At 44.7% G+C, this 27,076-nt stretch overlaps 2 protein-coding genes across 2 annotated transcripts; both read left to right on the forward strand.

Annotated features, from left to right (window-relative positions):
- Positions 1–8,252: 8,252 nt before the first annotated feature.
- Positions 8,253–20,878, forward strand: Smim10l3 (small integral membrane protein 10 like 3). Its single transcript, XM_090324308.1, has 2 exons — positions 8,253–8,661; positions 20,791–20,878. Exons 1-2 carry the CDS (start codon positions 8,476–8,478, stop codon positions 20,809–20,811), a joined length of 207 nt encoding a protein of 68 aa, XP_090180434.1. The 5' UTR covers positions 8,253–8,475; the 3' UTR covers positions 20,812–20,878.
- Fam220a (family with sequence similarity 220 member A) lies at positions 20,794–22,479 on the forward strand. Its single transcript, XM_090324300.1, has one exon. The coding sequence runs from the start codon at positions 20,876–20,878 to the stop codon at positions 21,596–21,598; it is 723 nt and encodes a 240-aa protein (XP_090180426.1). The 5' UTR covers positions 20,794–20,875; the 3' UTR covers positions 21,599–22,479.
- Positions 22,480–27,076: the final 4,597 nt, after the last annotated feature.

Here is a 27,076-nt window from a genome sequence, read left to right on the forward strand (position 1 = left end):
GCGGCCGCGGGGCGGGGAGGGCGCCATGTTGGCGCGTTAAAGCGGCCTAGGAGCGGCCCCGGTGTTTGGATTCCCGGAGCCGCGCTTGGGATGTATTGACAGCTCCTGTCAAGAACCTTGTTCCCGCTTATTTCCCCCCCGCACCCCGTTTTTATGTGTTTTGTGTGTGTGTGATGGCGATAGTTCATCAAGTCCTTCTAGAAACTGTCATTTTAGAACTAAAACCAAAAGGGAGAATGATAACTATATATGTTAAAATATATCATGACGGGGGGCGGTCCGGGAGTTTGGCCTAGCGGTTAAAGTGCTTGCCTAGCATGCACGAAGACCCGGGTTCGATTCCTCGTGTAACCCACATACATAGCAAAAAGCCGGAAGTGGTGCTGTGGCTCAAGTGGTAGAGCGCTAGCCTTGAGAAAACCCAGGGACAGTGCTCAGGCCTTGAGTTCAAGCCCAGGACTGAAAAAAAAATATATATATATATATATATATATAATTACGACTATAAGGAAAAAAAAATAAGACCCCATTCCATTAAAATAATCAAATTTGGGAGAGAAGGACGAGAAGAACATGGTTTTTTTACACAGTGATTTTCGGAAAAGAGAATACAATACACCCCTGAATGAGGAGCCTCTCTTGGAAGAGGAGGAGCTGGTCCAAAGATTTTGTTTTTATGGTGCTGACATCCAATCCAGGGCCCTTCTTTTCTCTTGTGCCAGTCCTGGGCCTTGAACTCAGGGCCTGAGCAGCTGTCCTTGGGTTTTTCTCAAGGCTAGCGTGCTACCACGTGAGCCACAGCACCCTTTCTGGCTTTTTTTTCTGTGAATGTGGTACTGAGGAATCGAACCCAGGGCTTCGTGCAATGCTAGGCGAGCACTCTGCCACTAGGCCACTCTCCCAGCCCAACTAATCCTAATTCTTTAAAATGCAAAATGACAACTAACACTAATTTTTAAAAAAATGTAAAAAGATCAATGAAACATGCAAAGGAGAAAGTATGATAATACTAAAGAGCAGGAGCCCCTCCTTTTAAACTGAAGGGCCATGAAACTGGAGGGCCATCAAAAAGAAAAAGAAAAAAAAAAAACTTGCAGGAATTTTTCCCAGAGTACAGGAGTTTGCTTACTGAAGGGAAGTTTCAGGCCAGCCCCCACCCCACAGGTTTCACATCCTTCAGAAACACCAAACAATGTGAACAAATAAGCTCCTATCACTTCCACAGAGAAAACACAAGTGGAGGAAATAGGAAATAGGACGGCTTTCTTTGGGTTTCTCAGCACTGAACACGAGTTAAGTGACAAGGTCATCAAAATTCAGAAGGAAAATGATGTTCAGACAAGAATTCTACCCAGAGCCAAAACTATCGATCAAGTAGGCGAGTAAAATAACAAGAACATTTCAGACAAATCGAGTTCTCAAGAAATTTTTACCTCCCACATTACATGTCCCAGAAAACTACTGGAACATATGTTTCTCCAGCCGGTGAACAAGTAAACCAAAAGAAGCTATGAGAGGCAAAACCTGAGCCTTGAACAGAGCAGACTGGAACAGGAGCCCCCACCCCAGATCGTGGTGATATACAACCAGCCCACATTGGAAATTTTGTGGGCTTCAACCCATGCATGCTCTGTTGTCCAGGGCTACAGGACCTGGAAATGACAGCACACAATAGAGAATTATGATCTCCATTTTACAGACACTAGCCTAAATTGGGACTGTTCAACAGATTGGTAACTTTGCATTCATCCTAGCTGCTTAAAAACTGTACATAGAAGATCCAAGTTTGAAAGGTTAATGAGACCCCCCTCTCTACAACCTCCGCATCTCAATTAACAGTCAGAGAAACCCAGTTACTCAAAGGGCATAAGTTGGCAGGTGTCAGTGGCTCATGCCAGTATTCCTACCTATGCAGGAAGCTGAGATGTGGGGAGCCTAGTTCAAAGCCAGCCAGAGCAGGAAAGTCTATGAGACCTATAAATTAACCACCAGAAAACTGGAGGCTCAAAGTGGTAGAATGCTAGGTTTGAGTGAAAAAGCTCAGGGACCGCTCCCATACCCTGAGTTCAAGCCCCAGCACTGGAAAAGGAAGTCTCTCAAGAGATGGGAAGTTGTGGCTAGGCAGATGAAACCAAAAGATAGCTCTTCTATCACAAGGATTAAATTCAGTGCAAATGACAGAGCCCCTAAGGGACAATGGCTTCAACAAGATCAGAGTGGTTGTTTCTCTTGGGTTAAAATTCAGAGGTAAGAAATTCGAGCTGTTACCTGGTTCCTCCAGAGGGTCTCAGGACCCACCCAGCTCCTTACTTCTGAGTCAATATAAGGTTTAGTTAGGTAATGTATATCACAAGCAGGGGATGGAGAAAGAGGAAAGTGGCCAGAGAGTGGGCTAAATGTCTCTTCAACTCCTTACATCTCACTGGCCAGGTTTTTGGTCACATGACCATACTGAGTTGCAGGGTATGCAGGGAAATGGACTCCTGATCCCCTCTTCCAATTCTAATACCCTAAACAAATATGCCAAAATAAAGTCAAAGAACAATTCCTTCCATATCCGTTATGCACCCTCTGGCTACATTTTTCTTGTTTTATTAATATTCCATATTTATGGTATAAAATGATAGATTGCCTTGTAACTTTTTTTGGAGTTAGTCCTAGGGCTTGAACTCAGGGCCTGGGTGCTGTCTGAGGGGTTTTTGTTGCTGTTTGTTGAAGACTAGCATTCTACTACTTGAGCCACAGTTCCAATTCTGGCTTTTTTTTTTTTTTTTTTGGTGCTTAGAGATAAGAGTCTCACGGACTTTCTTGCCCTGCCTTGCTTAGAATTGCAACTCTCAGATCTCAGCCTTCTGAGTGGATGATAGGTATGAGCCTGGCCCAAAGTAGTTTTGATTTGCATCTCTCTGATGGTCAAGGATATTAAACACTTTTTCTTTTTTTGCCTGTCCTGGGGCATGAACTCAGGGCCTGAGCACTATCTTTGGGCTTTCTCAAGGCTACAGCTCTATTACTTGAGCCAGAGCACCACTTCTAGCTTTTTCTATGTAGGTGGTACCAAGGAATTGAACTGGGTCTTTGTGCATTCTAGGCAAGCACTCTACCATTAAGCCAAACTCCTGACCCTATTAAACACTTTTTAATGCATTTATTGGCCATTTGCTTTTTTTTTTTTTTTTTGGTCTTATTGTCATGGGGCTTGAACTCCGTACCTGGGCTCTCCAGCTCAAGGCTAGTGCTCTACCACTCTGAGCTGCAGCACCATTTCTGGTTTTCTGATGGTTAATTGGAGATAAGAATCTCATGGACTTTTGTGCCCAGGCTGGCTTTAAACTATGATCCTCAGATCTCAGCCTCCTGAGTAGCTATGATTACAGGCGCAAGCCACAGGCTCAGGCTGCTGCTGCTATGACTGCTACCTACTTTCTGTTGATTCTGTGCCCTCCTCTTACTTTCCTTCAGATATGCCATGTTTGTACCATGTTTGCAAATACAGGGTCATCTAAAAACAGAACAAATTAAGAAGAGGTCCTTTGTTCCCTTATCTTTATTTTACTTTATATTTTACTTTATGTTCATATGAAGGGGTGCTTGAGTATTATAATTTGATATTTTTCTCCTGAGACTGTCTGTGGATGGGTGTCTTGAGTCCTGTTTATAGTGTCTTGTTACGCTTCACATCAGGGAGCCCATGTCCTAGTTGCCTCTCTGATCCTGGCTTACCTCTCTCAATATGATTTGTTCAAGTTCCATTTTCCTGTGAATGCCATTATTTTATTGTTTCTGATGGCTGTGTAGAATTTCATTGTATATAGGGACCATATATTTTGGATCTATTCATATGTAGTGGGGTATCTGTGTTTTTTTCCCCATATTTTGGCAGTTGTAAATAGTGCAGTGATGAACATGCATGGGTAGGTGTTTTTGTCATATCTTGGTTCATGTTGCTGGGGATAGATGCCCAGGAGTGGTACGGCTGAGTCATCGGCAAGGTGTATGTTTAGTTTTTTGAGAAATCTCCAGACTGCTTTCCAGAGTGGTTATACTAGTTTACATTCCCACCAGCAGTGACAGTAGGATTCCTCTTTCTCCACATCACAGCTAGCATTTGCTGTTGTCTGAATTCAGAATACCTGCCATTCTGACTGGAGTGAGCTGGTATCTCAGGGTTGTTTTTATTTGCATTTCCATTATAGCCAGGGATAATGTGCATTTCCTCATGTGTTTCTTTGCCATTTTTATCTCTTCCTCTGAGAAAAGTCTCTCTTTAGCTCCCTTGCCCATGTAGTGATTGGTTTATTAGTTTTGGGGGGAGGGTTCGTTTTTGAGCTTCTTGTAACTAATGGATATTAGGCCTTTGTTTGATGTATTGCAGCTGGTAAACGCCCGGCTTCCTTTGACCTCTTGTCAACATGGTACCCAAACACATATCCTTCAAACTTATTTCATCTCCAAATAAAGACAAGAGCAATATAGTAATTAGTCTGACATGATGTAATTATCTTGAGTACATCTGAGTACAAAACTTCCAGTCTTGCTCAGAAGTTCAAGTTCAGAGTTCCTTCCGAGCCTCAGTGTGAGCTCTGACCTGTGAACCCCCATAACAATCAAACACTACAGACTTCCAAGGTACAATGTACAGACAGAGAGATGAGATCAAGCATGTTTGGAACTAAAGGCCTTGCCTTCCGTTTAGCATTTTTTTTTGGGGGGGGGGGGGTTTGGCCGTGGGGCCTGAACTCAGGGCCACTTCTGACTTTTTTTGTGTGTTATGTGGGTACTGAGGAATTGAACCTATGTTTTATGCATGTGAGGCAAGCACTCTACCACTAGGCTATGCTCCTGGCCCTGTCTTCCATCTTTTTCTATGCATGTGGTACCAAGGAATCAAATCTGGATCTTCGTGCATGCTAGGCAAGCACTCTACCACTAGGCCAAACTCCCGGCCCCCAATTCTGGCTTTTTGAGGTTAATTGGAGATAAAAGTTTCAGATTTTCCTGCCTGGGCTGGCTTTGAATCACAATCCTCACATGTCAGTATCTTGAGCCACAAGTGTCTAGCTGACACCTCAGATTTTGTTAGCTTTCTGTTGTATGCCCTTTGACCTCTCTCATTACGTGTCATTACAACAGGCTTCTGACGTAATTTGGTTGAATTTCATGCTAAATTTGTGGGCTACTTTATATGTGAATGGGTTGATATGCTTCTTTGCACTTAGAAACACCAAAGAAGATAGGTGATGAGGCTCACAGATGTCAGCTTAGCTTCTTAGGAGGCAGAGAATCATGGCTCGAGGCCATCCTAGGCAAAAAAAGAAAAAAGGCTTGAGACCTCTTCTCAACGAATAGCTCTGCTGGATATCACGTGTCTGGTATCCTAGTTACTATTGGAAGCCTAAAATAGAGGGTGGATAGAGGCTCTGATGCATTTTCAGACAGACGGTGAAGGCTCTACAGTCAACAGTAACCAGCACAAATGGACTGGAAGTATGGCTCACAGAGTGTTTGCCTTGCAAGCACAAGGCCATGGGTTCAATCCCTAGGGAGGACAAAATGCAGATATAGATATCTGACAACGCCATGGCCCATCTGGTCTTTCAACTTCATTTACATAAACAAGACTGGCAATTCTCACTCGTGAAAAATCTTGACAAGCCTGCGAATGATTTCGGCTCATCTCCAAACCTGTTGACACGTCGCCAAACTGATTTTTATGTCTCCTAGCAAATTTCGCCTTGAAGACGTTCGCCTAGAAAATCTCAAGCTATTTCCCCCCACATACTGCATTAGACAGCTTCATTTTGTTTCATCCGAAGGGAGTAGCTTGAAAAACAATGATAAGTTAGCCCATGTGTTGTGTTCTGGAGGATCTAACATAGCAACCAATGTGCACTGAAAAGAAAAAAAATAGCTTGCTAAAAAAAGAAAAGGAAGTGAGCTTTTTAATGTCAAGCATAAATGTGGCAAAACACAATGCTACAAGAATAAAAGAAAGGAAAAGTTGGGAAAATATCTTTTTTTCTTTTTGTCAGTCCTGGGGCTTGAACTCAGGGCTTGGGCGCTGTCCTTGAGCACATTTGCTCAAGGCTACTACTCTTCCACTTGATCCACAGCACAGTACCACTTCTGGCTTTTTCTGTGTAGGTGGTACTGAGGAATTGAACCCAGGACTTTATGCAGGCTAGGCAAGCACTCTAAAATTCTTTGAAAAAGATTTTTTTTTGGTCTGTCCTGGGGACTGAACTCAGGGCCTCGACACTGTGCTTGACTTTCACAAGACTAGATAGAGCTCTACCACTTGAGCCACAGCACCACTTCCAGCTTTTTTTGTGTATGTGGTACTGAGGAATTGAACCTAGGGTTTTGTGCATGCTAGGCAAGAACTCTACCGTTAGGACACACTCCTCACCCTGAAAAAGAATTTTTTAATGGTAGTCCTATAGTTTGAAGTCAAGACCTCTAAGTCTGTTTGGCTAGTACTCTATCACTTGAACCATATTTCCAGCTTACTTTTCTTCAAGATCGAATCTAACAAGCTTTTCTGTCTAGAGTAGCTTCAAACCATCATCTTCCAGATTAGTTAAAATTACAAGCATGAGCCATCCAGCATTAGGCTAACAGATATGATTCTTGGGCTGTGTCTAGGGATGTAGCTTAGCAGTAGAGCACCCACCTAGTCTGTGTTTGATCGTCAGGGTTTCAAAAACCAAATAACTATGTTTCTCTCTTTTTTTGTAGACAGTAGACATTTAAAGAAAATGGTAACATTTAATAATTCTAGAAATGCTAATACTAGACACATTCTTTATGATTTATTATCTTCTTTGAAATAGAGACGCGCACGTGTGTGTGTGTGTGTGTACTAGAATATGAACTCTAGGTCTGAGCATAGTCCCTGAGCATTTTTTGTTCAAGGCTGGTCCTCTACAACTTGTGCCACAACTCCACTTCTGACTTTTGTTTTGGTGATTAATTGGCTACCAGTCTTACAGACTTTTCTGCTTAGATTGGCATCAAGCCATGATCCTCAGATCTGAGTCTCTTGAGTAAGTAACAAGGATTACAGGAGTGAGCTACTGGTGCCTGGTTGTATATGAAATACTTTGTGTGTGTATCTGTAAGAAAGATATGCAGCTGGGTGTTGGTGGCTCACACTTGTAATCCTAGCTTCTTAGGAGGCTGAGATCTGAGAATCTCGGTTCAAAGTCAGCCCACGCAGTAAAGTTGGTGAGACTTATCTCCAATTAACCACCAGAAAATGAAAGTGATGCTGTAGCACGCTAAATGGCAGAGTGCTACCCTTGTGCTGAAGAGCTTGGGAACCGGGACCGGGGATTATGACCTAGTGGTAGAGTGCTTACCTAGCACGTATGAAGCCTTGAGTCGGAGTCTTCAGTACCAAAAGTGGTGCTGTGGCTCATGTGGTGGAGCGCTAGCCTTGAGGAAAGCCAAAGGACAGTGCTCAGGCCTTGAGTTCAAGTCCCAGGACTTGAAAAAAAAAAAAGAAAAAATTAAAAAAAGTTCGGAGACAACGTCTAGGCCTCGAGTTCAACCTCCAGGAAAGGTATACATACACACAAATGGCAAACCAAAAAAACAACAAAAAAGAAAACCACACCATCCACATTGCCTTGCCCCAATTCCCTATCACTAGAAGTTTTGGAAGCTTAAATATTTTATTTTTTTATTTTTTTATTGTAATTAATAAAAGGGTTACATGATATTTGCCATATAGAAGGTGCATTAATTCACATACATTGATACCCTTTCACATGTCTTGGTACCCTTTACCCTCCCCCCAGCTTAAATATTTTAACATTGGGAGATCTGCTGTCCTAAAATGAACAATTATTATTATTATTATTAAGTTCAAAAATCAATATATTTGATACTGAGCCAATCTCCATAGACGACTACCTGTTGTTACACACACACACACACACACACACACACACTGGCTCCTAGGCTGTTTTTCTCTTAATCGTGGTAAATGACACATAATATAACATTTAGGGCTTTTCCATTGTCCGATGTTTACCTTCTCCCTGCGTTTTATTTTCAGATTCACCAGCAGGGAGCAGCCTGAGAGAGCTTAACCAACCCGGCCCCCTTCACGCCTCGACTCTTTACGCATGCGCGCCTACACCTGCAGGAAGAGGGCGGGGCGAAGGGTGGTAAGGGCGGGGCCTAGAGGGCAGCGCATGCGCGGGCGGGCTTTGTGACGTCAGGCGGCTCGGCGGGGGGCGGGGACTCAGCCCGCGGCTCGCTGAGGCGCTGCCGGAAGGAAGCGTGACGCGCCAACTCCGCTCCCCGGCGGCCCATTACCCCCCTCCCCGCCGCCGGCCTCGCCGCCTTGCTCCCTCGCTCGCGGAGCGCGGCCCCAGCGGCCGGGACGGAGGCCTGGGGCGACGCGGCGTGGAGAGCGAGGGAGAGCTGACGGGCGGGCGGGCGGGCCTCGGGAGCGCCGGTTCCTATATGGCGGCGGCTCTGTCGGGCCTGGCTGTCCGGCTGTCGCGCTCGGCCGCCGCCCGCTCCTATGGGGTCTTCTGCAAGGGGTTGACCCGCACGCTGCTCATCTTCTTCGACCTGGCGTGGCGGCTGCGCATCAACTTCCCTTACCTCTACATCGTGGCTTCCATGATGCTCAACGTGCGCCTGCAGGTGAGCGAGCCGCGCCCTCTCTGGACCGCGAACCCCAAGCGCCCCAGTTGTTGGCCCGGTCTGGCCCCCGCCACCCCCACCAAAGAAAGAAAGAAAGGCCTAGCGCGGCCCTCACCGGGGAACCCACACCCCTCGCCCACCCTGGAAACCGCGTGGCGGGCCAAGCATGGTGCATTTTTCTCATTGCAACCCCCCTCCTGGAGAAACAAAAACAACCAACACCTTGAGGTGGGGGGAGAGGGGGTGAAAGGATGTTGGGGGTCGGAGGAAGGATGCTTTGGGGCTTAGAAAACTCCCTAAGGAGAGATTTGGGGTTGTTTTGTTTTCGGAAAGGGGGGGGGTCATGAAAAATGATGGGTTGTTGAGATCTAAGGGTGGGATGGTAGGTGGATTCGGGGGCCCTTCAACTTTTAAGAGGGCCTTTTTAAAAAAAAAAAAAAAGTGTATTTTTTTTCCTTCACTTAGATCAGAGGTTATTGGTGTTTTGAGCAAGGTATCTTTAATAGATTGCGAGCCCAGGGTAAAAGTGAGGAGGGGGGAGGGATGAAAGTGAGGGGATATGAGGTGAAGGAAAAAGAGACAGGTCGTTTCTGAACCTTTCCCCCCAAATAAAAAAAACAAAACAAAAAAACAACTACAATAAAACAGCTCAGATGTGACGACACAACCACTAGTACTCTTCAGGACTGCCACTTTGGCTGACCAGACATTTCTCCATCTCTTGAGTTACAAATACCTTTCTCTAGTGGAAGGGGAAGTGGTCAATTTAGAAATTCTTTCTCAAAGGAATACGGCCAGGTACAGAGCCGCTTTTCACGTTTTGTGCACAGGTCTACGAATATCACAGGTTCTGCAACAGAGGAAGGACTTGTCCATGGGGGAGCTTACAATCAGTCTGATGTACTTTTGTTCCCTGGTGTGCAAAATGAACCAGGCTTCAGCTGTATCACCTGATTTTTTTTTTCCCCCTCCAGATTTGATTATTTCAGAATGTAATTGCCCTGAAATTCTGAGCATGCGTCTTCATTTTATTCCCTGACCCAGGTGAGGGTAGATCATGTGAAGCCATCTGTTAGAATTGTGTCGAGTTGAGAAGAACTGGGTAATTTTGTGTTGCTGGTCCTGGGGTTTGAACTCAGTGCCTCATACTTTTTTGACTTGTTTGTTTGGCTGGTGCTCTACCACTTAAGCCTTTTGCTGGTTATTTTGGAGGTAGAGTATTACTGAATTTTCCTCTGAGGCTGGCTTCAAACCACAATCCTCCTGGTCTCAGCCTCCAGAGTAGCAAGAATTACAAGTGTAAGCATTGGCACTCAGGAAAACTAGTCTGTTTTAAAGTCAGTTGAGCTGTTTTGTGTGACCAAGGGCTGTGGCACCCTTAAGTGCTACTAGGCCAGAGGAGTAGAAAACTCAAATCTTTGCAGAAGGTGTTATAAATGAGTAAAGGCTGAGCTAAACCAGAAAACCTGCTCTCTAGCAGACTGGAACACTGGAAACATGGGTCCAGAGTTTGCTAGGTGAAGGTACCTCAAAGAAAGATTTTTAGGTATCAACTTAATTCAGACCTGAAAAAGGAACATTTGCTTGCAAAACCAAGTGTCTGGAGGCTTTATTTGACCCTCAATCTCTCACTTTGGAACCTTACGTAATTGGTAGTCCTTCATAAAATCATTTGAAGAAGACCAGCCAGGTAGTTTATGAGCTGGAGATATAGGGAGTTTGGGTTTGAGGTCAAAAGTTTGAAAGACTTCTCAATCAATAACTAGGGGGGGAGGGTGCACAGCTGTCATCCTAGCTATAATAAGCATAATACTTGAGGATTATGGTTCATATTGGGTCTGGACAAAAAGACCTATCTTTCAAAATAACCTTTGCAAAAAAAGGGTAGAGGTGTAACTTGGTAAGTAGAATTCCTGTCTAGTAAGTTCAAGGCCTTCATTTCAAATCCCAGTAAACACATGTGCCTGCTTATGACTACCTCTTTAGCCAAGCCATTATAACCACTGCCTAGACTATTTTAAACACATTTATCAGTATATTGTTGTTGTTTTTTTTTTAATTGCCAGTTCCGGGGACTGAACTCATGGACTGAGCACTGTCCTTGGGCTTTCCTCAAGTCTAGTACTCTACCACTTGAGTGACAGTACCACTTTCAGCTTTTCTGCGTATGTGGTACCAGTGAATCAAACCCAGATCTTCTCGAATGCTTGGCAAGCACTCTACCACTAGGCCACACTCCCAGCCCCAGTATATTGTTTTTAAAGTTAGTTTCACTAAGTAGACCATGCAGATCTCAAAACTAGATCCATCTCCCTCGGTACTACCTGATAGGTAATTACAGGCATTCTCCACCATGCTGGGCTATAAGTCACAGGTCACAGTCCCCCTTTTTTTTTTTGCACCAGTTTTGGGACTTGAACTCGGGGTCTGGGTAGTGTGCCTGAGCTTCTTTGGCTCAAGGCTAGTACTCTATCACTTGAGCCACAGCTCCACTTCAGGCTTTTTCTGTGTATGTAGTACTGAGGAATGGAACCCAGGGCTTCATGCATGCTAGGCAAGCACTCTACCAATAAGCCACATTCCTAGCCTCATTCCATTCTAAATCAGTACCCCTGCAGATCTAGCTTCCATCCTTCTGTCACTTTTCACCTTGGTTGCCCCTTGCTTACTTGGCTAGCTCTGGATTTCCTTCCTCTTCTGCTTGTATCTAGCCTTTTTCTGTCTTGGACATTTGTACAGGCTGTTCTTTCTATCTTGAATGCTTTTCCTACATGCTTTGAATGTGGATACTTCTCACACGTGCATTCTTCCTTCAGGAAGGACTTTTGTGGTCATCTTCATGATCATGCACCTGCTTTCTCCTTTACAGGAAGGTTGAATGCTTGTTTATAGTAGTCAGAGGCTCCATTTCCAGGGTGATGCTAAGGGTTTCCACATTGTTGGAGACTGAGATCTCTAGCAAGGTTCTTTGAATCCAAGTTTCATAATGTAGAGTGTGCATGTAATGATTATTGGAGGACAGAAGTTAGATCGATAATGAGAGTAATGTGGGCAGTTGGAGTGCAGACATATCAATCTCAAAAGCCCATAATGGGTGACTTGAAGGGCTGGATATCAGAGCTTTCAGACTGTGGAAACTGAATGGTAGCTTTTAGTTCAGGGACAAGGGGCACAGGTAAAGGGTGGCTTGGAGATAAGCTTATCCTCTATCTTAGAGAGGGGCTCTGTTAAGAGCTCTGCCAGGGTTTTAGGCCTGATCTTGGGCGTGACTGAGTACAGCAGCCAACCTTTCACATCCCTGGGATTAGTGAGGTATCTAAGCACACCCATAATACTTTCATCTGCTTCTGTCAGTTTCGCAGGTTTGTGTTCATTTATGAAGCAGCACTAGCTTTACCTGACTAGCTTATCCTTAACACACATGTAGTTTTAGTTACTCTGGAGGCTGAGGCAGGAGGAGTATTTGAGCCCAGGAGTTGGAGGCCAGCCAGCATAACACGACCCTGTCTGAAATGGAAGGAAGGAAGGAAGGGTAAAAAAGGCATTATTACAAGTCTTAATCATCCTTGGAGTAGTTAATACTGCATTTATTCATATGAAATATGAAGTGCAGATAGTAAAAGAGATTCTATACTAACCAGTGATATAAAGCAAGATTTTCTTTTTCCACTCCTGGGGCTTGAACTCAGGACTGGGAACTGTCCTTGAACACATTTTGCTCAAGGCTAGCATTCTACCACTCGAGCCACAGCACCACTTCCAGCTTTTTCTGTGTATGTGGTACTAAGGAATTGAACCTAGGGCTCAGTGCATGTTAGGGGAGCACTCTGCAACCACTAGGCTACATTCCTGGCCCAAGCAAGAGTTTTTTGTTTTTTTTTTTTAAAAAGACTACCATGAACTTGTATACTCAAAAAAGCTATTATGCCTTAGAATTTTTCAGTTTTCTGGCCTATGGGATATATCATGTACCTTAGCCTTTGGTCACTTGGATTCATGGACTTTTCCTCCCTATGCTGGTGCAGAACCATGATCTTCAAGTCTTAGGTACCTGAGTAGCTTGGTTACAGGCATGAGCCAGCATCATTTGATTTTTATGGGTTCAGATGAACATTTCTGACTTTGGGCCTTGTTAATCAGTAGAAGGGCCCTCTGACTTCAAGGAGGTGAAGAATTCTCCTGTATCCTGGCACCGTCTGTGAACTTATTTCGCCAAAGGCGAGTGTTCTGCTACGGAGCCAGGCTCTACTTCTAGTTATTTGGTAGTTGAGTGAAGATAAAATCTCACAGACTTCCCTGCCCAGGCTTTTGATTCATGATCCTCATATATCAGCCTCCTGAGGTAGGATTATAGGCATGTGCCACCAGTGTCTGGCCCTATCTTTTTCATACATGCATACGTACATACGTGCATATGTACGTACATACATACATATATACATTGATTGATTGATTGATTAATTATTGGTATTATTGGTCATGGGGCTTGAACTTGACCTGGGCACTGACCCTAAGCCTCTTTCTGCTCAAGGCTAGCACTCTACCACTTTGAGCCATAGTGCTGCTTGCAGTTTTTTTTTTTTTTTTTTTTTTTGCCAGTCCTGGGCTTGAGCTCATGATCTGAGCACTATCCTTGGGCTTTCTCAAGGCCAGAGCTCTACCACTTGAGCCTCAGCACCACTTCTGGCTTTTTTCTATGTATGTGGTACTGAGGAATCGAACCCGGGTCTTCGTGCATGCTAGGCAAGCACTCTACCACTAGGCCAATCTCCCGGCCCCTGCTTGCAGTTTTTGAGGGGTTAATTGAAGATGAGAGTCTCACAGGGACTTTTCTGCCCAGATTGGCTCAAACTGAGATCCTCAGATCTCAACTTCCTTCAGCTAGGATTATAGGCATGAGCCATAGCGCCCCGCCGGCTTCATCTTTTTACAGTGCATTTGGAGTTTTTCCTGATATGTGGTGGGCAGCATTGAGGGGACATTGATCTTTCTGCATGCAGTATGGAGTAAGCCTTCCACATGTGGCATTTCTGTGCTTTGAGATTGGCCCAGTAGAGAGATGGCTTTGTTTTGTCTGCTTGTTATTCTGTGCTGATGCCAGCTGCCGTAACAGCCTAGGTTAGAGTGGAGAACATTTGCGGATTGAATCTATAGTGGAAATCTTTTTAGAGTAGAATCCTCAGTCAAAGATAATAAGCATTTGGGGCCGGGAGTTTGGCCTAGTGGTAGAATGCTTGCCTAGCATGCAAGAAGACCTGGTACCACATACATAGAAAAAAGCTGGAAATGGTGCTGAGGCTCAAATGGTAGAGCTCTAGCCTTGAGAGAGTCCAAGGAGAGTGTTCAGGCCTTGAGCTCAAGCCCAGGTCTGGCAAAAATAAATAAGTAAATAAATAAAATTAGTAGTTTTGTGAAATCATTGTCATCTTGCTGTTCCAGGGGCCTTGATGAGCTCCATCCTCTCCTGGAAGTCACTTCATGTCACTTTCAGCAGCCTTTTGTCTTGGTATTGGCATTTGACCTTAGAACCTCATACTTGTTAGGCAAAGTACTCTACCACTTGAGCCACACACAGTCCTTTTCTTTTAGGTTATTTTTCTGGTAGAGTCTTGCATTTTGGCCCACAGTTAACCCTTGGTTCATGATCCTCCTACATAGCTGAGACCTACCCTGCATGACCATGGCTGACTTATTTTTGATTGGGGGCTTACACTAATTTTTTGGTTAGTCTAGCCTCAAGACTAGGATCCTCCCAGTTGTCACCACCTGAATAAGCTGTGATTTACAGGCATATGAGGCGCAATGTTCAGCTACCACTGGTGTTTTAGGACGCGTATGTTTAAGATGTTTTGTGTGATCAGTAGCAGAAACTCAGTGATGAGAGTGTTTCTGTTCTGACTCAGCTGATTTAGAAACGATGGAATCACTCTATTTCTTATCCTCTAAGCTGTGTAGAAGTTTAGGTAGAAAGATACCAGGTGAGGCCTAAGCTCTTTTCCGCTGGAAACATCTCCCATCAATACACAGCATCCTACTTAAGACCCATTGTTGCCTGGCACCCTTTAGTTCCCTTTGGGACTAGCCTTGCTTGCTTGCTTTGGGAATAATAGGCCAGGATATTTTTAGTTTACAGAACAGTGGTAGTCTGAGCTGTCAGGTGCTGAAGGCCATTAATAGCCTGGGTTGGGAAAGGCAAGGAGACAGTGTCCAAGAGGGCAGCAGCTGCTTAATTGGGTCAGGCCTGCTGTCATCCAGCAGGTTGACATGTCACACAGGTCAGGGATTTGTGTGGAAGACATACCTGGGCAGACTCGCATCTTCGAACATCACCTCCTCTCATTTCTGTGATTCCATTCCTTTATTATCTCTCTGTGGGTACAGGGAGCATAGACCAGGAATTTACTCCCATTTGTGTCCCTTATTTTTCTCTTGGACTTCACAGTGGCCTCTTCCCCTCACTGTGGTAGTCAAGTTTGGTACTCAGGTTTGTTTGCCAGGTGGTAGAGTTAGCCAAGGGGTGGGAGTGATAAAGCCTGTCACATAATATAACATGTACTATCATGTACATAGAAGAATTATGTGTGCTTATATATGTACTGAGCAAAATAACTTACATGCATTTTCTAGCTCTCAGCATTTAGATAGTATGCCTAACAGTCCAGATCAAAGGGGTTAGTTGAGGGCTTTGGACCAACATGTTTAAGGGACCATTAAGATATTTTTGTCATGAGAATTAAGTACATAACTTATTACTGAAGTTACCAAGAAGCTAGAAGGTGGTAAGGGAAGGGTTCGTTATGTCATGATTAAGAGCATGATGACTCGTCATTAAAAATAAATGGTTATTGTAATGGTACTTTATTGTAGTATTTTAAAACAGTTTTGTAAACACTTTACCTTTCTGTGCAGTAAATATGAAATCCTTGTCCAAGGACATAATAAAATACTTAAGAAACTTTCTTGAGAGTTGTCCCATATTAAATGACCTGTTTTTCTTAAGAATTAAAAAAAGAAAACCCTCTGATATGTATTAAAAATATATTTAGTAATTCTTTCGTTTCAGGAGTGCTCATTTCTGGTGCATGTCATCAGAAAAACAGTGTCACGTTTGAAATGATGTGCTCTGGAAAGTTAACTTGAGAGAAGTTAATTAGATTTGGCTTGATGAACTTTAGAAGTGCTTATTTTGAAATGTAGTTGTACCCTAGACTTGTAATAATTATATCTTACATTCCTATGCTGCTTTATACTATTCAAATATATTCTTTTAAAAATTTTTTTGTGGGCCAGGAATATGGCCTAGTGGTAGAGTGCTTGCCTGTCATGCATGAAGCCCTGGATTTGATTGCTCGGTACCACATACACAGCTGGGAAGTGGTGCTATGGCTGAAGTCCTTGAAAAAGCTCAAGGACAGTGCCCAGATCCTGAGTTCAAGCCGCAGGACTGGCAAAAAAAAATTTTTTTTTGAAACAGCTTTTCTGTGTAGCCTTGCCTGGCCTCAGATTCTCAAATTCTGAGATTATAGAGTATGCAACACTACAGCTAGCTCTAAATATGTTCTTTTTTTTTTTGCCAGTCATGGGCTTAGGCTCAGGGTCTGAGCACTGTCCTTGGATTTTTCTCAAGGCTACAACTCTACCACTTGAGCCTCAGCACCACATCTGGCTTTTTCTAAGTATGTGGCACCATGGAATTGAACCCGAGTCTTCATGCATGTAGGCAAGCACTCTACCACTAGACCTAACTTCCAGCCTTCCAAATGTGTTATATCAGCACATAAGTTCTGTTAGTAAAAGTTCGGTGCATGCTCCCAAAGTATTAGTATTCATAAACTAGTTTTAAAATTTATTATTATTTGTGTGGGTCATGGAGTTTGAACTTGGCCTGGGCGCTATCCCTGAGCTCTTCAGCTCAAGGCCACCATCCTACTTTTGAGCCAAACTCCACTTCCCATTTGTTCTGAGTCTCAGGTTCTTTTTTTGCCAGTCATGGGGCTTGAACTCAGGGCCTGAGCACTGTCCTTGGCCTATCTCTAGGCTAGAGCTGTACCATTTGAGCACATCATTACTTCTGGCTTTTTCTACGTATGTGGTACCAAGGAATCGAACCCAGGGCTTTGTGTATGCTAAGCAAGCCCTCTACCAGTAGGCCAAACTCCTAGCCCAAAGGATATTTCTTTTACCCACTTAGACTACCCCGTACTGGAACATGGTAGTAGAAAGTCTGTTTTTCTAATGTGGTAGATCATGGAGAATTTCTAATCAAGTTCTTGTTGAGGCCCACACTCTTCAGGTCCACAAACGTGTGCTTTTGTGTTCTGGTTAACCGTTTCGTAAACTCCCATGTAACATTCTGGGTCAAACATATCCTGAATCATGCAGCAAAGCTTTACAAAACTATTAGGTTTCACATGATGAAGGGGACTTCATCCAATGATGGTACCTATTTGGGAACATTGTTTTCCTTCAGTTTTTCCTTAAAGTATTCAACAACTTTCCTTTCCTAGTCAGGATTAACTCCATTTGGGCAAAGAAGCCCTGTGCCATCCTGAGTGGATGTCTGAGCCAGTCCTCTCAGCAGGCTGTGTTGCTCAGGAGCCTCTGCACAGGCCTTGTGTAAGCCCTCTGGCTTGGGGCAGGGCCTCGGCCCCGGTGCTCCAGCCCTCTAAAGACTCTTACCTCTAATTAATCACAGAAAAAGCCTGAAGTGGAGGTGGTGCTGTGGCTCAGGTGGTAGAGCTCGAGCCTTGAGGAAAAAGGTCAAGGGGCAGAGCTCTAGCCCAGAGTTGGAGCTCTAGGATTAGCGTCCCTCCTTCCCCCCAAAAAATAAAAACAAAAACACAAGGAGCCTGGGTATGATGGCTCAAACCTAATTCTAGCTACTTGAGAGACCATCATCTGGAAGGTTGTGGTTCAGGACCACCTCAGGCAAAAAAGTGTATGACTCCCATCTCAAGCAGTGGCTGGTGACAGTTGGTCTCCTGTTACCCCAGCTACTCAGGACACACAATGGCTGGGCACAGTGGCACCTGCCTACCTGCCTGTCATCCCTAGCAACATAGGAAAGCACAAGTAAGATCACTGCCTAGACTGGCTTTGGGCATAAAGTGAGACTCTACCTCAAACATAACCAACATAAGCCTGGCATCAGTGGCTAATGTCTGTCATCTAGCTACTCAGGAGGCTGAAATCTGAAGTTTGTGGTTTCTGAAGGCAGTCTGGGCAGGTGAATGAGATTCTTACCTCCAATTAATCACAGAAAAAGCCATAATTGAAGCTGTGGTTCAAGTGGTAGAACATTAACCTTGAGCAAAACTGTCCAGGGACAATGCCAAGGCCTAGAGTTCAAGTCCCAGGACTGATAGAAAACAAAATGGGACTGGAGGTGTGGTTCAGGTGTTAAGCCCTGGGTTCAATACTGTAAACAACAGGAAGCAGTGTATCTCAGTGGTAGAACATGTGCTCAGCCTGCGTGAAACTTCAGGTTTCAGACCCAACACCTAAAGGGGGTAGTGGGGGAAATGTTACATCCTATTACAAAACACAGAAGAAATTCAGAGGAAGAAAGAGACAAGAGCATGCTTGTATTTTCTGCCATATTTGAGTATGGGTTAGCCCTGCAAGAGTTTTGAGAACTTGCTGGTAGTTAAGAATTTGCTGGTGTTAGAAGCACACCAATCACTCTTCACTCTTTAGTTGGCTTCTTCCTGGGGGCCTTCGCTCCTTCCTCTTTATTGGATTCCTCCCTCACTAGTCGGATTCTTACTGTTCATGCCTGCTTTACCTGCTTAATGCCTTCCCTCTTGCTGTGCTACACCAGGGTCTAGACTTTCTTGCCGCTCAGAGGTCAGCCAGAATCAATCTGTCCTGATTGGAATCCTTCTGTTTTCAGTCAGTGATACTGTCACCACTCTCCTCCCTGTGCTGGCCTCTATTTCTCCATCTCTTCCCCCATGTTGGGAGTCTGGGAAGAGCCTCCTAGCAGCCCTTCTAGTCAGTGCTGCTTTCCAGGCTGTCCGGGTAATTAATTCACTCTTTCCTTGCTGAAGAGTCTTCCCTGTCCCCTGGTACTCCCACTCTCTCTCCTGTGGCCCTGTCCATAGCTACCTTTGCTCTCTGCTGCAACCTTCTAGCATGTTCTATCTTTTGTCCTGTGTGCTCTTAAAAGTACAAAAGGAGATTCTTAGAGCCCCTCATGAGCCTCCCAAGTTCCCTGAGACATCAGCTCAGAGAAATGCAGCTTCTTGCATCCAGTTTCTCTGTGCTTGCAGCTAGCCACCTTGCTGCTTTTGCATCTTAGCTCCAAATGGCTTGCTTCTATTGTGTTGCTGCCTCTTCCTCCTCCTGTGTTGTGGGGCTTGAACTCAGCTTGGGCACTGTTTGTGTTGCTTTTTAAATTTCTTTATTTTCTAGGCTTGACCTTTTGTCTTTTCTCAGGGCAGATGAGGCACTCCCCTCCTTTCACCCCTTGCCAACTCATGTACCCATATTTCCAGCCCTTCTTTCTGGTAGTAGTTGCATTTTTTAATTGGTGTTTCTGTGCCTAGCCTCTTGGGAAAATTACTGCATACAATTCATGTTTGTAACTTCTATCTGCTGGTTGGGAGAGGTGGTATACCTGTTTCATAAACAAAAACAGCACTATCAAAGATCTTACATAGTTCAAATACTGAGGAAAAGTGAAGGAACTAGGGGACTAGCAGAAAGATACCACCCCTCCTCCCCATGTTATTAATGTCAACACAGGGCCTGTCTGCAGTTCTAGCTACTTGGAGTCCAGACAGGAGGATCACTTGAATGCAGGAGTTCAGCCAGCTTGTGCAACATGAGGAACCTTGTCTCAAAAACAAAAACAAGTCAGGCACTGGTGGCTTAGGCCTATAATCCTAGCTATTTAGAAGGCTGTGATCTGAAGATCACAATTCAAAACCAGCCCTGGCAGAGAAGTCCTTGTGAGACTTTTTATCTCCAAAAAAGTAGAAAGTGACCAGGCATAATGACTCACACCTATAATCCTAGCTACTCAAAAGGCTGAGATCTGAGGATCTTGGTCCAGAGCCAACCCGGGCACTAAAGTCTGTGAGATTTTCATCTCCAATTAACCACCAGAAAACCTGAAGTTGCATTGTGGCTCAAGGGGTAGGGCGGTAGCCTTGAGCTGAAGAGCTCAGGGACAGTGCCCAGGCTCAGGATTCAAGTCCCACAACCGACAAAAAAAAAAAAGTGAAAAAAGTGGGGCCAAGAGTTGGCCTAGTGTTAGTGTTTGCCTGGCATACATGAAGACCTGGCTTTGATTCCTAGGTACCACATACATAGAAAAGCCAGAAGTGGTGCTGTGGCTCAAGTGATAGAGCTCTAGCCTTGAGGAAGCGCTAGCTGAAGGACAGTGCTCAGGCCCTGAATTCAAGCCCTGGAACTGGCAAAACAAAACAAAAAACAGACGCGAAACTATACATTATTAATAGGGCAAAGGTAGACATTGACTTCTGCCCACAAGATACAATGAATTCACACTTTTTCTTCTTTTGTTTGTCGGTTGTGGAGCTTGGACTCTGGGCCTGGGCACTGTCCCTGAGCTCTTCAGCTGAAGGCTACCACTGTACCCCTTGAGTCTCAGCCCCACTTCCTGTTTTCTAGTGGTTAATTGGAGATAAGAGTCTCAGGTTCTGTATTGCCCGGGCTGGCTTTGAACTGGGATCCTCAGATCTCAGCCTCCTGAGTAGGATTACAGGCGTGAGCCACTGCACCCAGCATGAATGCACACTTCTTTGGACAGGAATTACCTTATCCTTGGAGTTTTTAACAACTTAATATAAAGTAGCTCCAGAGACAAGGAAAAATGCAGGCCTTGAACTTAGGATCCTCTTGCTTTACCTTCCTGAATGTTGGTGTTACAGCTAGGTGCTACCACACCAGGCTTCCAGCCCACCTTGGTTAATTTTAAGTGTTTTTAGGGAACACTGCATTCTGGGGTTGTAGTTGCAGGCTGTCATCCTGTTCCCTGTCACAGCGTAGGGACCAACAGAACTTGTGTGTTAAGAGTGTAGTGTTTGTTGGGTGCCTCTGGGCTGGGTGCTCTGAAGACCTTCTGTCTTCACCTCGGAAACCTAATTTGATTGTCTTTTCCAGGTTCATATTGAGATCCACTGAAACCCCCTCCCCCCCAACACTCAGACACCCCTTCCCCAGGCTCATTACATCAGAGAAAACAAAGATGAAGGATGGAACAGGGATTCTGAACACCTGCCTCGCAGAAGCTCAGCAGCTGGGAGGGATTGACTTGGACACACTGTGGTGTAGTGTTAAGAACCGGACACAGAAGGGGAGTTCCTGCTCAGCACAGGTGGGGCTTGATGGGAATGGAAATTTCCATGATGAGGTGACAGACATGAAACATCCTTGGAGCCAGGCTGGCCCCTTGCTTCACTGGAACAACAAAGTGTCCCTGGGTCTGAAGGAGCTGATGGGAAGAAGTTCAACCCCAGCACCTGTGCTGAGCCAGGCTATGAGGCTGTGTGCCCCTGCCACTGCCGCTATTCCTGCAGAAGAATGGCCTGCTGGGGAAGCTTTCTGGTGGGACTGGCGAAAAAGATGGCCTAGAGCCCCCGAAGGCCACAGAGGACAACGCTGCAAGGGAGAGCCCTGCATGTCAGGAAGGCCCACCATGTGCGAAGCCAGAGGTTTTAAAGGGGAACCACCAAGTGCTTTCTCCAGGGGACTGGGCCTACCTGGCCTCTGGTCCCAGCTCTCTGTCGGGCCACCTGCCTGGCCTGAAGGTCTCCCAGAGGATGAAACCAGATGTGCTTTCCCTGTTTCCAGAGTGAACGGTTGGCCACAAGAAAATTCTTCCAAGTGGCAAAAGTACCTCAAGTGGTCTGCAGACAGCATTGGGGATATTGGCACTGCAGTTTTCAAATTAGCTTTATGCCATAGTTAAGGTACACTCAGAACAATAAAAATAACAGATTAATTTCACATATTGTCTTCAAATGAATTCTTTTGCATCCAGTCTGTTTATGCAGCCCATTTCTGCAGGAAGAGGATTTGGAATATGTTTTAAATTGCACCTGACAGGCACTCAGACTTGGGGAACTCTTTCAGAAGAGGATTATTCTATGTGATAGCCTGTCTGATGCCAGCGTAAAGTACTGAATTTCTGGATCTCTAGTGTCACCCTGAAGGCTGCGATCCCAGGCTCCATCCGCTGTTACTTCAGCTTGTCCTGATCATCTGATGGAATTGGAAATGTATCACATTGGCCCCTTTGTTCTGATGAAGGCTTGCTGAATCCACGGTGAACTGTTTCTGTATTTTGGAGAATCATTTTGATCTGCAGCAAAATTTGATTGCCTTCCTCACACACTCTTCCTTCTTCCAACTGCAGTTTGAACAGAGGCCTGATGGTGAAAGTTGCAATATTAAATTTAGAATGATCTTCTGAAATTAGGAACCTGAGCAGTGTTACCCTATGTAAAAATGGAGCTTGAGATACTTCGCTGGTGTCCAGATAGAGGCACATTAAATGCTTTCCTTCAGGAAGTCCCCAGGTCCTAGGAATCGGGTCTTCTACACAGAGACTTTTCTTAAGTAATACCCTCTGTTGTTTATTGATAACTTTAATAAAGGTCATTTAAGAGTGTACGTTTTTAAGGACTCCCAAACTGAGACTTAAAACAGCCCTTTTGGGGACAAGTGATTGCATATATCAATTTATATTGTGTGCTCAATTATGATGTGTGCTATCTTGATGTTTTGGGAAAATGGAGATGACATAGTTTGTTCTTTAGCCTAATAAATATGTCCTATTTTCTGTGTGCACTCTTGGCTTGCCTTGGTTTTTTCCCCCACACTGTCTGATACTGATATACATCATGTGTGTGTGTGTGTGTGTGTGTGTGTGTGTGTACTGGTATTAGAGCTTAAACTCAGGGCCTTGGGTTATCCCTTAGAGGTCTGAGCCACCAGCGCCCAACTTAACTTAAATATCAGCCAACTAGACAAAGTAGGATGCTGACACCAAATATGAGAAGGAAGCACTGAAAGTAGGGATGAATTGGAACCCTGCTTCTGTGTTCCCAGGTACGTTGTAATCCTTGGGGGTGGGGTGGAGTTGTTATAAAATAAGCCCGTATTATCTCCGTTAAGCCGTTGAAGCCCTGGTGAGTAGATTCCTTTTCCTTTTTTTTCTGTGTTGGTCTTAGGTCTTGAACTCAGGGCCTGAGTGATTTTGTTTTTCCTTACTCTACCACATGTGTTCCACCTCCACTAACTGGAAATAAGAGTCACCTGGACTTTCCTACTCAGGCTGGCTTTGAATTGTGATCTTCTGAGTAGCTAGGAGTACAGGTGTGAGTTACTAGTGCCCGTGTGGCCCCCCCTCCCTGCACTTTCTTTTCTTTTCTTTTTTTTTTTTTTTCCCCTAGTTCTGGGCCTTAAACTCAGGGTCTGGGCACTGTTCCTAAGCCTCTTTTGCTTTTAGCAGTCTACCATTTGAACCACAGCACCACTTCCAATTTTTCTGTTTTTGCATGCTAGGCAAACACTATACCATTAAGCCACATTCTCAGTGACCTCTCCCATTCCCTGCCCTTTTAAGCTAAGCTTACTCTTTGGGGATGGAACTTTCCATGACTATTGCATTTCTTTTGTAAATTGGAAACATACAGATACCCAACCAGTTGTCAAGGAAAAGTACAGAATTCCCTACTCAGCGTCAAATATTAAATTAAGAAAATTTAAAGCTAAGCACTGATGGCTCCTATAATCCCAATTGCTCAGGAGGCAGAGGTCTGGAGGATCACACTTTGAGGTTAGCCTTTTTTTGGGGGGGGAGGAGGGCCCAGGCCTGGGCTTGAGCTCAGGGTCTTGAGCACAGTCCTTGGACTCTTTCTTAAGGCTAGAGCTCTGCCACTTGAGCCTCAGCGCCATTTCCAGCTTTTTTTCCTATGTATGTGGTACCAAGGAATCGAACCTGGTTCTTCGCACATGCTAGACAAGCACTCTACCACTAGGCCAAACACTTGGCCCCAGCCTGGTTTTTAGGGAAAAAAAATTGTGACTGGGTGCTGGTGGCTCGTGCCTATAATCCTAGCTACTCAAGAGGCAGAGTTCTAAAGATCACAATTTAAAACCAGTCTAGGCAAGAAGCTACTCTACAAAAGCTCGGAGTGGTATTGTGGTAGAGTGCTTGTCTTGAGCACAAGGGCTCAGGGAAAGCTTCCAAGCCCTGAGTTCAAACCCCAGGACTGGGGAAGAGGAGGAATGAAACCTCATCTCAGCCACTAATTGGATGTGGTGGCATGTAACCTGTTAACACCAGCTGTTTAGGAGGCTGAGATTTAAGAGGATCATGATTCTAGCCCAGCCTGGGCAAAGTTTCACAAGCTCCCCAACTCAACAGAAAAAGCTGTGTATTGTGATATACATCTCAGTTATTTAGGAAGCATTCATAAGAGAATCCAGGCTGCCTGGCATAGGCAATGAGACCTTATTTGAGAAAGTGAAGGGACTGGTGGCATGACTTAGTGATAGAGTACTTATCTAGCCAGGGGGAGACCTTCTTGAATTCAAACTTCAGTTCCCCCCCCCCAAAAAATGCATGTCTTGAGTTTATATCTTGTACCCTGACTACATTCTCTGAAGGGTTAAACAGTGCAACCATTTTAAATTTAGATACAAAGCAAAGCAGAAAATCTTGGACTTGTTATTCACATTTGGACACTATTTTTTTTTTAATATTGGAATGAATTGAATGAATGGAAGTCATTACAAAGTTGTAAGCCTATGGAGAATAAAAAGTAAATCAAGATCGATCAAACATGAATGTTGGCTTTATAAGAAGTCTTATAGAGGTTAGTGCAAATCCCTGAATTCTAAATTTCAGATTGGTTGTGTGTGTGGGGGGGGGGGGGGGGTCATAGGCTTGAACTCTGAGCCCGAGCTCTTCAGCTCAAGGCTACCACCCTATCTCTTGAGCCACAGCCCTATCCCCCATCTTTTTTTGTGTGGGTTATGGGGCTAGAATTTGGCCTGGGTGCTGTCACTGAGCTCTTCAGCTCAAGGCTACCACCCTACCCTTAAGCCAAGCCCTACTTCTGTTTTCTAGAACTTAATTGGAGATAAGAGTCTCAGGTCCTTTTGTGCCTGGGCTGGCTTTGAACCTTGATCCTGAGATCTCAGCCTCCTGAGTAGCTAGGATTATAGGCATGAGCCACCGAGCCCAGCTGCACTTCCACTTTCCTAGTGATTAACTGGAGATTAGAGTCTCTTGGTCTTTAGTGCTCGGGTTGGCTTTGAACCCCGATCTGCAGATCTCAGCCTCCTGAGTAGCTAGGGTTACAGATGTGAACCACCAGGCCCAACTTCCCCTCCCCCCCCAGCTTGTCCTGCTTCACTGCTTATGCCACATCTCTAGCTTTTTGCTGATTATTTTGGGGGAGTAGAGTCTCAGGGAATTTTCTGCTAAGGCTGGATCTCAGCCTGAGTAGCTAGAATTACAGGCATAAGACACTGGTGCCTGGCCATTTGTTTTGTGTGTGTGTGTGTGTGTGTGTGTGTGTGTGTGTGTGTGGTTTTTGTTTTTTTGCCAGTCCTGGGCTTGAGCTCTGAGTCTGAGTCCTGTCCTTGGACTTTCTCAGCTAGAGCTCTACCACTTGAGCCTCAGCACCTCTTCTGGCTTTTTTCTATGTATGTGGTACTGAGGAATTGAACTCAGGTCTTCGTGTATGCTAGGTAAGCACTTTACCACTACGCCAAACTCCTGGCCCTGGCCATTGGTTTTAATTTAGCACAACATTTCAGGAATGTGCTAAATAGTCCTGTACATTTTTTCATTAAGTTCTTTAAAAATACTTGGAACAAATAAGGAATTCTCTAAACAGAATTAATTAATCAATTTATACATTTGACAGTACTGAGATTTGAACTCAGGGCCTTGTACTGGCTAGACAGACACACTACCAATTGAGCTAGTGCAGCCCCCACCCTGCTTTTTAAAATTTTTTTAAAAGTTTTTTTAGGTAGGGTCTCATGTCTTTGCTGAGGCAGCTTCAGATAAAGTTCCTGTGACCTGTGGCCTCTGGCATAGTGAGATGAGAAGCACTATTGCTACCACATCTGCTTATTGGTTGCAATAGGGTTCTGTGAACTTTTACCCAGGTTGGTCTCAAACTAATCTTTTCCTTCCTGACAGTATGGCACAGAGCTGGACACTGCTCTTTGGAGTTGGTGAGTCTTGGAGGTGTAGAAATTCCAAGTAGTATATATACTGTAAAGACACTCCAGTTGGGCATGGTGGCTCACGCCTGTAATACTCCAATTAGCCTCTAGAAAACGAAGTGGTGCTGTGGCTCAGGGGGTAGGGCGGTAGCCTCGAGCTGAAGAGCTCAGAGACAGTGCCCAGGCCCCCGTGGCCGACAAAAAAAAAAAAGCCTTAACACTGGACACTTAAGTCTTAATGGTTGCTTAACTAGGTTCCACTTTGCTTCCAAAGGAGAAGACTGGAGGCATGGCTCAAGTGGTAGAACACAAGCCATCAATGAAAATCCCATCTCAAGCCAAGAGCCCAAGACACTGAGTTAAAGTCCCAGCTTTGACATTTAAGGCAGCTAGGTGTGTAGTTCAAATGGTAGAATGCATGTCTAGTAATAGGTACTTCTTAAATTGATCTGATTAGTTGAGTTCATCACAAATATTTTTTTACCAAAACTCAGTTGATAGGGCCAGGAGTTTGGCCTAGTGGTAGAGTACTTGCCTAGCATGCACAAAGACCCAAGTTTTATTCCTCAGTACCATATACATAGAAAAAGCTGGAAGTGATACTGTGGCTCAAGTGGTAGAGTGCTAGCCTTGAGGAAAGCCCAACAACAGTTCCTAATCCCTGAGTTCAAGCCCCAGGACCAGCAAAAAAATGAAAAGGAAAAAGAGCTTAGCAGGCACCAGTGGCTCACACCTGTAATCCTAGCTACTCAGGAGGCTGAGATCTGAGGATTGAGGTGCAAAGACATCCAGGGCACGAAGGTCCTAGAGATTCTTACCTCCATTAACCACCAGAAAACTGGAAGTGATGTGGCTCAAAGTAATGGAGTACTAGCCTTGAGCTGAAGAGGTCAGGGACAGCGCCCAGGCCCAGAGTTCAAGCCCCAGGACCAACAACAAAAAAAATTTTTTTAGGACCAGCTCTTTCTCCCCCTTTTTTTGGCCCGAGGCTAAACTCAGGGCCTAGGCACTGTCCCTGAGCTTCTTTTACTCAAGTCTGGCACTTCACCACTTGAGCCATTTCTGGCTTTTTCTGTTTATGTGGTACTAAGGAATCAAACCCAGGACTTCATGGATGCTAGGCAAGTACTCTACCACTAAGTCATGTTCCCAGCTCTTTCCTTTTTATTTTTAGTTGAAGTAGTTATGCACTCAGCAT

This window comes from Megascapheus bottae, chromosome 34 (assembly GCF_031878675.1).
Source record: "Megascapheus bottae isolate mThoBot1 chromosome 34, mThoBot2.hap1, whole genome shotgun sequence".
Taxonomy (NCBI): Eukaryota; Metazoa; Chordata; class Mammalia; order Rodentia; family Geomyidae; genus Megascapheus; species Megascapheus bottae.